The 11,242-nt window shown below is 37.5% G+C and overlaps 3 protein-coding genes across 3 annotated transcripts; 2 read left to right on the top strand and 1 right to left on the bottom strand.

Annotated features, from left to right (window-relative positions):
• The first annotated feature begins 542 nt into the window (after window positions 1-542).
• Window positions 543-1,443, top strand: LOC139864282 (uncharacterized). The gene is made up of 4 exons (XM_071852860.1): window positions 543-578; window positions 648-782; window positions 862-990; window positions 1,093-1,443. Exons 1-4 carry the CDS (start codon window positions 543-545, stop codon window positions 1,441-1,443), a joined length of 651 nt encoding a protein of 216 aa, XP_071708961.1.
• A 957-nt stretch (window positions 1,444-2,400) lies between these two features.
• Window positions 2,401-2,902, top strand: LOC139864281 (uncharacterized). The gene is made up of 2 exons (XM_071852859.1): window positions 2,401-2,603; window positions 2,692-2,902. The coding sequence occupies exons 1-2, from the start codon at window positions 2,401-2,403 to the stop codon at window positions 2,900-2,902; spliced, it is 414 nt and encodes a 137-aa protein (XP_071708960.1).
• Window positions 2,903-4,156: 1,254 nt separating this feature from the next.
• Window positions 4,157-4,921, bottom strand: LOC139864280 (B3 domain-containing protein At2g32645-like). Its single transcript, XM_071852858.1, has one exon. The coding sequence runs from the start codon at window positions 4,919-4,921 to the stop codon at window positions 4,157-4,159; it is 765 nt and encodes a 254-aa protein (XP_071708959.1).
• Window positions 4,922-11,242: the final 6,321 nt, after the last annotated feature.

The raw sequence follows: 11,242 nt of genomic DNA, 5'->3' as shown, positions 1-11,242 counted from the left end.
AATGGTAGGATGAAAAATAATTTTCCTTTTCTTAATTCATAATGATGAACTACTGTGGATGTGGCGAACATGCAATTATCCGAACATATTGTGTCCCGTAACCAAATTTCTTTTTTCTAAATGTTGTTTTAAATTAATTTATCTTCATTAAAAAGGAAAAAAATGAATTGGATCAATGCCGATGACATGTCGTCGGTAAGTTGGAATGGAATTATTTTCCTGATAAGCGCCAAAACATAAAAAGGAAAAATTAAAAATGGTTGGCATTCCCGACGACATGTCGTCTGGAATGGTTGGCGGGAAATTTTTATTTATGTTTGCCGCCAAGACATAAAAGTGAAAGAAATCGGTATATTAATAGCGACGACTTTCCGTCGGGATAGGTCGGTCAACAAAAAACTACGAAAAGTCTGACAAAGAAGTGAAATTTTTGTCGTTTTGTGGTATTAATCCCGACGACACATGTCGTCGGGAAAAGTGTCGTCGGGAATGTTCACTTTTCTTGTAGTGGTAAGAGATGATACATAAATACATAATCTGAAATGACCCATTTAACTGGGTTGAATTCACCACATCTGGTATGTTCTCACATGGAACTATACTACTTGTTTAGACGCTTACGTTGAAAAGGTCTTTTTTTATGCTAGAAATTAATTGTACCAACCAAAGATACTAGCATACAAGACATGGACGTTTTCGATGAATATCTTGTACTTTACATCAACAAAAAGGATTCTTCTTTCATTTGTTCCATCAAAATGCCAATTCAATCTAACAATGAGGTACATAGATAAGATCTTTACGTGTCACCTACGTTATTAAGTTGATGGAAATGCGTTCTTAAATATTTTGTTATTGCAGACGAATAACGAGATTGATGATCTTGATCCATGGTATTTTCCTCTACCATCAAACCCATGTAGCATTGTTCCGGGTTCGAATCATGACTATATGAACTCCGTATATCGAGCTGTACTTTCTTCTCCAGTGGTATAAACTACTCATAAATTTTTGAAAAATATCACGACTTTTATAAATCGAGTAACGGATAATGTGTTATCAATTCTAACAATTTCACATTTTGAACTGCAGATGCCTGATTTAATAGTTGACTATAACATGTCAAAAAGAACATTTTGTATTGTACATCAAGAGGAGGTATTAGGCATCTCTTCAAAATCTCAAAACAACGACGTACGTGAATGGATAAACGACGTTTCGGATTCATATTTATGTGAAAGAAAAGAAGTTATTTCCCATGATGGGACAATCATTCCTCTAACAATCTTGTATTCTCGTGGATCCCGTGATAAAACGGGTGAATCTCCTGGGGTCCTACACGGGTATGGATCGTACGGTGAAGCTTTGGACAAAAGTTGGTGTGCTGAGCGACTGAGTTTACTTGATCGAGGTTGGGTCGTTGCATTTGCTGATGTTAGGTAGGTATACTTGACCTGTGTTTTCTTTGAAAATTTTAGCGTAATCTACACCTGGTGGTTATATTGACCCATTTTAAATACAAATGGGTTAATATTGATTAGGTATACTTGACCCATTCCAAATCCACCTGATTTTCTCATTTTGTTCTTACGGTTGTCTTATATGTGCAAAGGTGGTGGTGGTGATCCATCATGGCATAAAAATGGCAGTGGGTTGAACAAATTAAACTCGATATACGATTTCATTTCATGCGGAGACTATCTCATTAAAGAAGGTTACGTTTGTAAAGACAAACTTGGTGGTGTTGGGCATAGTGCTGGTGGTCTTCTTGTTGCTGCAGCCATTAATATTCGTCCCGAATTATTCAGAGCTGCCATCTTGAAGGTAAAATGGCATTCATATTACCTATACCTGGCAAACGGGTCATGTTGGGTCGGTTTGGGTCATGGGACAAAACGGTTTTGGGTTGAAATGGGTCATGGGCCATACGGGTCTGATTTTTAAATGGATTCAAATGGGTCAGGTTGGGTAAGGGTCAAAACGGATCATGGGTCAAAAAAATTGTTATATTTATTGTTATTTATTATTTGTATTTATATTTATTTTTATTTTTATACTTGGCGAGTACTTGGTTTCTGAAACTAGGCGAGTACTCGGTCAAACTTGGTCAAACTAGGTCAAAAGTTGGGATTACTCGGAAAATCGGTCACAACTCGGCCAAAACTCAGGATTACTCGGCAAATAGTTCGAAATTGGTCAAAACTCGGTCAAGTTCGGTCAAAGTCAAAGATGGTCAACATCCTAGTACTCTCCGAGTTGCCCAGTATTCCCTAAAAAGTCCAGATCGAGTACTCCCCAATTAGCGAGTTTTGCAACCTTGATCTTGGTATCGTTTTCTTTTAATTATGTAATAAAAATGTATATGTGGATTTGAAAATATAAACTGAGAATTTTTTTGACATGGTTCCATTTTTGGATATCTGCAATACATTATTGGATCCAAGCTTGCCGCTAACAGTATTAGACTATGAAGAATTTGGAAACCCTCAGATTAAATCGTATTTTGATTCAATTATGAAATATTCTCCGTACGATAATATATCTACTACTAAAGGAATGTGCTATCCTGCAATGCTAGTGACATCATCTTTTCAGGACTCGAGGTACACTAGCTTCTCAGTACATTATTAGAATTATTACATACGAATAATTTTGTGTTATGATGACTGATCAAGTGATTAATGAGTGCAGAGTTGGAGTATGGGAAGCTGCCAAATATGTGGCAAGAATACGGGAAAACACATGTTTGAGTTGTTGTCGTTCAGTGATTTTGAAGACGAATATGAGTGGGGGCCATTTTGGTGAAGGCGGGCGTTCTGGACAGTGTGAAGAACTGGCCTTTGAATACGCTTTCTTAATGAAAGTTATGGGCCAATCAGATGGTAAATCGGAGATATTTTGAATGAAACAGTGTATGTCGTATTGAAAGTACTGAATTAATTAGATGCGGAACACTACCAGAAGATGATTAACAGATTTATCGACGTATGCAACAGCAAAACACAATTGTTTCTTCGTACCAAAATGGACCACACTTGTTCCTATCTTTAGATGACCCTTATAATGGTATATATTGACATATATTTTAAACTGGGTCGATCTTTCAGTAATTGTATTATTATTTAATATAAAGATTATAATTGTATGTATGATTATTATAATTTATTTATACTGGATACATATTATTAGAATCATTACATTTGATATCAAGTATGGATGACGACTTTTGATAGCTCCACTACTTTCTATTTTTTGTGCAGAGGAAATAATCCCGTGCTAACAAGCACATTGAGTCTCCACTACTTTTATATATTTATATAAATATAAATTCAATAGATCTGTTCATTAACATATATTTTAATGTATACACAAGTAATAAAAATATAAAGATTCCATACGAGAAAAGTAAGAACTACTTTTAAATAAGTTTTTAGACATAAGTCTGAATTACTTCATGTTTAAAAATAGGATATCAGTTTTTATCATGAGGATGTGTAAATTTATAAGCAAAGCGAATTGCTCATTGCAGCTATGAAAGTTCACCATACAAGACTTCGGACAACTTGCAAAGAAAGTTGTTGCAACGAGATTAGTTAGACCATTACAGGCAAAAAAAAGTGCAAACTGACTGTGATTAAGCACTGACATTTTTTAACCGGTGTGTCAGTTTTTGTGTCAAATATTGAGTAGGGTGATGTGGTAAAATCTGATTGAAAATGGAGTGAGAAAAATAAATTAATAATAATAAATATATATTAATTAAAATTAAAAATTATGTGATTGGATGAGAGAGGAACTCACGGATGAAAAAAGCTCGTCACCCCCATGACTAACGAAATTTGGAGGAACTAACTGACGCCCCGTTAGGGGCCGTCAGATTTCGTCAGATGTTGCCAACTAGGACTTTTAATTAACCATTGAATTTCGTATTCACGTGATAACAGTAACTTTTAATTAACCACCTAAATATAGAGACTGAAAATAGGTATAAAATAGAAAACACAATAACTGTAAAATTAAGGTTATTACAGTTAAAATAGAAAACACAATAACTGTAAAATTAATACTTAGATTTAACCATCACTATATAAAACTAAAATCTTTCTTCATCAACTAATCCTTCATGCATTGTATTACCTCAACAGGCCCTTCTTCATTAATTCTCCACCTTCATATTCGTCACCGGTTTATTCACACAAGCAATCGCAAAACACAGTCGATTTTCAATACGAAACGACCACACTTGAATCAGTTCACCTTCCTTCAAATCAACCTCATTCTTCTCCCAAAAATCAAACCAACACCTTTTCAACACATAATTCTTACTACTTGACATACTCCATACCTTCAAATCCATCAATTCCTCGTACATTCGTAAATTCGGGCCCACCAATGGAACCTCTATCTCCATATTCATATCAAGATAATGTTTCTCATCTTCAGTCAAAAAGTCATGCGTCAGCACTTGTAACATCGGCATATTCAACCGATTTAGATTCCTTCTAGTATCCGATTCAGTAATATGTTTCTGAATCAACACATTTATCTCTGAACCATTCATCTCGTTCTCGATAAACTTCTTTAACCGCTTTGTTACGTCGTTATAAACCAATGGGACTACTTGTTTATGATTAATTATGTTTCTTAGCCTTTTGTTCCAATAATCTTCTTCTACGGATGACATTCTTGCTGGACGTTTATTTGGTTTAATTTTTTTTTTTTTAATTTTCTCACAAAATTCATTCTCTTTAGGTGTAAATAATTCCATCTTTTCGTTCACGAGTTCTTGAATTTTTCGAATGTATTTTTCCTCTTCTTCGTTCTTCGTATCGTCATAATCATGATGTTCGGTACCACCAGAACAAATTCCGTTGCTTGTTGATAGACCACAATAGTACTTTGATCGCCTAATTGGTGCCATGAAGATCAGAAATCAAGAATTAATTGAAGTGTTGAATAAACAAAATTTGAGTAGCTAGGGTTTAGAATATGGGTTGATAATAAATGGTGTATTTGTGTTTATATAAGGTGAAGTCCGTTTAATTAGGGTTTATTAGGCGGAGTACTTGTAAATAAACGAAGTTCTTGGAATTTTGTGGTTTCCGTACGATTTTGTACAGCTGTAATTTATTTATATAAAAGGTATGAAGGTATAAAACTTGATGCATGGTGTACTAGCTTCTATATAGCTTTTGTTGTGATTTATTTATGTGGTAAGGATAAAGGATTATGTATATCTAAGGTAATTGATTATTGATATTTTCAAAAGGATTTAAGGTAATCTCAAGCGGTTGATCAGTAAATGAGAACTCAAGATTTTATGAAACTGAATACACTATATGGTATTTTATATTATACACCTTTATATTCGATTATATCGCGTCCTTTTTTTTTTTTTTTTTTGAAAGGCCGTAATTATTTTTATTAAATATCTCAATAGCAGTCCCACAATTTAAACTGCCCAGTTCACAATACATAACACATATATAAGATGCCAAGGAGGCAACTCAAGTAACTTATTTACAACTAATCACACTATAAATCTCAAGCACACAATAAAATAAAGAAAACTCAAGCGATGCACCGAGGATTCACTACTAGAAAAATGACTTTTCCGAGCGACGAATCCGGACGACAAGTCGTCCGCATAGGTCAATTCAGACGAGTTCTATTACGTTTATTGTTCTATTTGTTATGTACTTGATATTTCAGTCATATATGTACGTGGACACTTATACTTTGTGTTTATGATGCTTAGTATAATGTCGTGGTTTTGAGGAGTTGTTTAGAACAGATGACGAAGTTTTGAATCGAAGGTGTAAAGAGAAAGAGAGAACTGAGGTTTTGCCTGAAGGGTTCTTGCCAGTCAAGTATAATGATGAGGTTGCTGCGAAGTTAGAAGCTGACTGGCGTGATATTTTGAGGATTCGAAAGTATTGTGAAAAACCGAAGCTTGAGCCAAAGTATTTGAAGATGCTAAATTTGAGGAAAGGTGCGAAAGGAAGGATCTTGGCCTGGGCATACATTGAAGAATTCAACATGTTTGCAATTAAACGAGAGTTTGGAGTTGACTACATCAAACATGGTCATGAGTTCAAGTCACTGCCGTATTTTGAGCTTATGCAGATTGCCAGGTTAAAGATGTTGTATTGTGGAATGAACGATCGCTCATCATTGTTGGTTAAGAAAGTTCGAATCGCGTACAATTCGAATAACTGGAAGGATTTTAGACCATACAGGGTTGATCCTATTAATGGAGTATCTCGACAAATTTTGAAGTATAAGCCGGCAAAGACTATGAAGAAGGTTCCGTTAAGAAAATTGCCGCAGAATTGGAGTCAGAGATTTCGTTGGTGGTTTTATGATGATCGTTCTGAGGAAGCTGTGATTGTTTTAGATAAGCTAAAGGAAGATGATATCGATTGTATTCGTGTGTTGGATCCGATCTGGTTAAGGAACTGTACCGAAGCTGATATTTTTACTTTGTACTATAACCGTATGCTTTATCGTCGTGAAAACAGGGTACAGGCTGAACAGTATGTTAAAGTGGCTAAGCTGTGCTACTTGAACAACATGGTGATCGATCCGTATGATGCCTGAAGACTTATGGAATAGAACTAGGTCTTAGGGGGAGTTTGTTGGTGCATAAATCCCGAGTTCTATTACGTTTATTGTTCTATTTGTTATGTACTTGATATTTCAGTCATATATGTACGTGGACACTTATACTTTGTGTTTATGATGCTTAGTATAATGTCGTGAATAGGTCAAGCAGTCGGTTGGCTGCTCAAGACCATCGACCGATGGTAGGGACCATCGGTTGAGGGACTGTCACCATCGGCCGAAGGTCTCCGACCACCGGCCGATGGTCGCTGTATTTAGTATAAATACGGGTTTCGTGGTTTTGTGTTAGGTTACACACCATAAACCCTTAGGCCGTCGTATTACTTGCTGCTAATCGTCCCAAAACCCTTACCAACCGAATACACAGTCTTAGGCATCGATTCTATCAATTATTCATTGGTTAATTCGATCCCGTTAGTCTAATACGTATTCGACTCATTCTAATTAGTGTTTCCGCCATTAATCTAGATACAACGTATGATCTAAGGTCCAAACTACATCTACAAAGTGGTATCAGAGCCTTGTGTTGCTGATCCATACGTTTTTGAGTCGAATTTTTGATTTTTGTGATTAGGGTTTGTGTCAAAACGGGTTTCAATTAAAAGGTTGGAACTTTTACGTTTAAATCCAGTGTTTTCGAGTGTTTTTGTGTTCAAAGGTGTTTTTGTGAAGTTTTCATCGGTTTTGTTTGAGTCCAGAACGTTAGAATCAATCAAAATTTGAGTTTTGGCCAAAAACCCTAGTTTTTTCTGCCCAGATACGTAAGAACTACCCTCGGCAGATCGTCATTGACCTTCGACCGATAGTCACTCACACTCGACCGATCGTCTTAAGTTGAACCGGAGGACAGTTTGTGATAACCTTGAACCGTTTGTCTAGACCATCGACCGAGTGTCTTGACCTTCGACCGATAGTCACTCACACTCGACCGATCGTCTTAAGTTGAACCGGAGGACAGTTTGTGATAACCTTGAACCGTTTGTCTAGACCATCGACCGTTCGTCCTTAGACCATCGACCGATTGTCTCAGTCCTCCGACCGATCGTCTCAGTCCATCGGTCGATCCTCTTTTAATCCAGAATAATTTAATTAATCCATAATTAATCACTTAATCAGTTAATAATGTCTGATACAAACGAGAAATTAACAAACGAATACAGTGCACTTGTTATTGCACCCGGAATTCAAAGACTATTATTAAGCGAAAGTGAATCAGGATCTAACAATAAAGTTCCGAGGCTTGAAAACTTAAAAGACTTTTTAGAATGGAAAGTTAGGTTTGTGATTTACCTTAATGGACAAGATTCTCGACTTTGGGAGTGTATTGAGACTCCTTTTGTTTGGCCATCAGGGGCTGACGGTGAACCTAAAGAAACTCATGATTTTGATCCCGCAGAATGCGAAGGGTATAATCTTGAGTGTCGGTGTTATGCTCAGTTAACGCAAGCATTGTCTAAGGAAATCTTCGGTCAGTTTAAGAACCGTTATAAGACGTGCTATACTCTTTGGCAGGCTATTGTGTCCGCAACTGAGGGTACTGCTACTTATAAAGCAACTAAAGGTAAAGTGTTGAAGGATGAGTGGAAGGTGTTTGCAGCCCTTCCAACAGAAACTTTGAGCCAGACTTTAGAAAGGTACAGGTTATTGGTTGCCGAGATGACGGATTATGGGATTGAGGTAAAAGATGATAAGGCAATAAAAGTGTTGGCACTTGGTCTTCCTGAGAAGTGGGATTATGAAGTAGAGAAGATCCAAAACCTATATGTTGCTTCTGGACGTCCTTTGACATTGACTGCATTTACTTCAAAGTTAATGGAGAAGGATATTCAGGTTGAGGCCAAAAGGAAAAGGCTTGGTACTGTAGCAGCCAATGTCACATCTAGTGCTTCTTCTTCTGGTCATGCTCCATTGCAGACAGCGTACATCACAGCAAATGCAAATCAGATATCTGCACCAAAGTCACAATCTGGTTACTTTAATGCCAAAATACAGAACTCTACAATTAAGATGATTGAGGACGTTCCGACTCAGCAGACTCAGATTCCACCTCAGACTCAGACTCAGAGTCCTATGTTTCAAACTGACTATATCAGGAAAAGATCTATTGAGTCCATTCAGGAGGACATGGCTTTAGCTGCTATCGTTGTTAACTCTTACAACGATATGATTAGTGGACAGGTTCTTAACAATCATCTCGAGAATGAAGATTATGATCAGATCGATGAAGATGAGCTAGAGAGGATGGACATTCTGTACTGTATGGGTAGCATTGTTAGGCGTGCAAGGAAGTATTTAAAGAGAACTGGTCAACGATCTTTGAGTTTAAACAGGGATTCTAAGTTTGGTTTTGACATGGCGAAGGTTAGATGTTACAACTGTGATGAACTTGGTCACTTCAAGAAGACTTGTACTAGACCACCAAAGGCTGGTTATCATGATCCTTTTCTTAGTACAACCATCTCAGTGACTCCCCAACACGTCATTGTTGAGAAGGAATCATCTGGTTCTGCTCAACCTAAAGCCTTAACTGGTTCCACAATATATCCTGATGAAGTTTGTGACTGGTCTATTCCAGTTGATGCTCAGAAAGCTAATGTTGTATTTGTGGGAAAGAGTCCGGCTGAAATTGAGGAAGAAAGAGTAGTTCGAAGAAGAGCAGGTTGTAAGGGTAAAGATAATCCAAACTGCACATGCTACGTGTGCAAGTGTGATGCAAGGTTAAAGAGAGCTGAGGAGCTTATGAAATGGTGTTTCAGAAAGAGGGTTAAGGAACAGCTGTATGATAAGTTCCGGAAAGCCAAGGATTTGTCAGACATTGAGTTTACTACTGATCCATCCGATGAAGAAGAAGGTAAAAGTTGTCATGAGGGTACTTGGTTCAGAGAAGAGTTGGGTCATTTGCTCAACCGTGATTTTGTGAGTGGTGATAAGAAAGTTGTGACGGTTCAAAGTCAAGTTAGTTCAGATAATAGTGAGGGTAAGGAAGGTTATGAAGCTGATTATTCGGACAGCACAAGTTCGGAGTACGAATCAGAGTCAGATGCAGAATCACAGGATGGAAGGAATAACTATGCTTTTATGGCTAATACTTCCAGTAACGATAAGGTATGTACTGATTCAATTTCTAAATGTGCTTATTGTTTTGGTTATGAACAGGAAATTGAAAGACTTGAATGCGTTATTTCTAAGCTAAGTGAAATACCTGTTACTTGTGAGACCTGCCCTAAACTTAGGACTGACCTTAAGAACCTAAGCTTAGAAAATCAGACCAACAAGAAGAACTATGAAGATGCCCTTTTCTACCTTAACAAACAGAAAGAATATGTTGAGGTGATTAAGTCTCTAGAAAACCAAATAGGTCACATGAAATCAACCATTAGAGATGATGAAAAGGTGATCACAATGTATTTGGGGCAAATAGAGACTCTTAAGGCTGAAAAGGATTCTTTTAAGTTAAAATATGAGTCTGAGAAAGCTAGAATAGATAACTGGCAGAGGATGTCGTATGTGACTCAGACTTTTAATCATCCTAAACGGGAGGGTCTGGGATATTCTGAGGTTGCACCACCTCTTATGGGTGAGTATGTTAATAAGCCCGTAGAGAAGTTTAAGGAACCAGTGGTGGAACCACCATATGGTAAACCTAAGGAGACCCCAGTAGTTAGTGCTAGTAAGGTTGTTGATTCTAAGAACCCTACAGAGGTTGTTTATGAGACTGAGTCTGATACTGACATAGACACTGAGAAAGATAGCAAACCATTTGTGCCAGTGACTAAGCCAGTTACGATTCTTAAGAATCCAAAACACAGTGAGAATAGGAGTGAGAGTCTTAAGACGCCGACAAAGAGTGTAGAAAGGCCCAAACAGAGTAAAAAAAAGACCACTTTGTCTACTCCTATTAAGTTTGTTAAAGAAAATAATTCAGGAAAATAGCAGGTTAGTGTTCCTAAGGTAGAACAACCACCTAAAGGTGGGAGTTCTAATTCTGAGAAAGTGTCCAAGTATGTTCCGCCTAGTCGGCGTCAGACTGTTGAAAAACAGGTTTTGACACCCCCTACGATTAGACAACGTACTGAACAGCCTAGGAGACAGTTTTCACCGATTAGACGCAGGTTGTTTAACGTTAATGATTTTGATAATGTTAACTGTTTCAAATGTGGGAGGCTGGGACACAGGGCTGTGGATTGTGGACCCATTAGACAGACACCCCGCAGGAAGATTGATCTCAGCCCAAATCGTTCTTTTTATAGAAGATCATCTTCTCCTGTGCACAATTCAAATGTGAAAGTAATTGATTCAAAGGTTTTTCAAACTAACGATTATTATAGAAAACCATTGCCTAAAAATACATTTTGGAGACCAAAATCTGAGGTGAAGGGTGTTCAACGTCCTGCAGGTCCTTCGGGATCCAAGGGACAATGGGTGGAATTGCCAGTTGTTGGCATTGACGGGAAACCCACTGCCATTAGGGCATGGGTTGCCCTTTCTAACTAATCCTCTTACTTTAATGTGCAGGTCGCCTACAATCCACGCTGCAGTACATGGATTGTTGATAGTGGGGCGTCCAGGCACATGACAGGGAACTTGTCCTTACTTTCTAATGTGAAAACAGTGGATG

The sequence above is a fragment of the Rutidosis leptorrhynchoides genome, chromosome 8 (assembly GCF_046630445.1).
Source record: "Rutidosis leptorrhynchoides isolate AG116_Rl617_1_P2 chromosome 8, CSIRO_AGI_Rlap_v1, whole genome shotgun sequence".
NCBI classification, from domain to species: Eukaryota; Viridiplantae; Streptophyta; class Magnoliopsida; order Asterales; family Asteraceae; genus Rutidosis; species Rutidosis leptorrhynchoides.
The sequence above is the reverse complement of the archived record's forward strand: the minus strand, read 5'-3'. Positions and strand labels throughout refer to the sequence as shown.

What these genes read in the sequence shown, in the direction of transcription:
- LOC139864282 (XM_071852860.1), top strand. Translation starts at nt 543, where the DNA reads ATGACCCATTTAACTGGGTTGAATTCACCACATCTG. An exon ending in CAATTCAATCTAACAATGAG is followed by an intron (nt 783 to 861) that starts GTACATAGATAA and finishes TTGTTATTGCAG; the next exon opens with ACGAATAACGAGATTGATGA. An exon ending in CTGTACTTTCTTCTCCAGTG is followed by an intron (nt 991 to 1,092) that starts GTATAAACTACT and finishes TTTGAACTGCAG; the next exon opens with ATGCCTGATTTAATAGTTGA.
- LOC139864280 (XM_071852858.1), bottom strand. Translation starts at nt 4,921, where the DNA reads ATGGCACCAATTAGGCGATCAAAGTACTATTGTGGTCTATCAACAAGC.
- LOC139864281 (XM_071852859.1), top strand. Translation starts at nt 2,401, where the DNA reads ATGGTTCCATTTTTGGATATCTGCAATACATTATTGGATCCAAGCTTG. An exon ending in TCATCTTTTCAGGACTCGAG is followed by an intron (nt 2,604 to 2,691) that starts GTACACTAGCTT and finishes TAATGAGTGCAG; the next exon opens with AGTTGGAGTATGGGAAGCTG.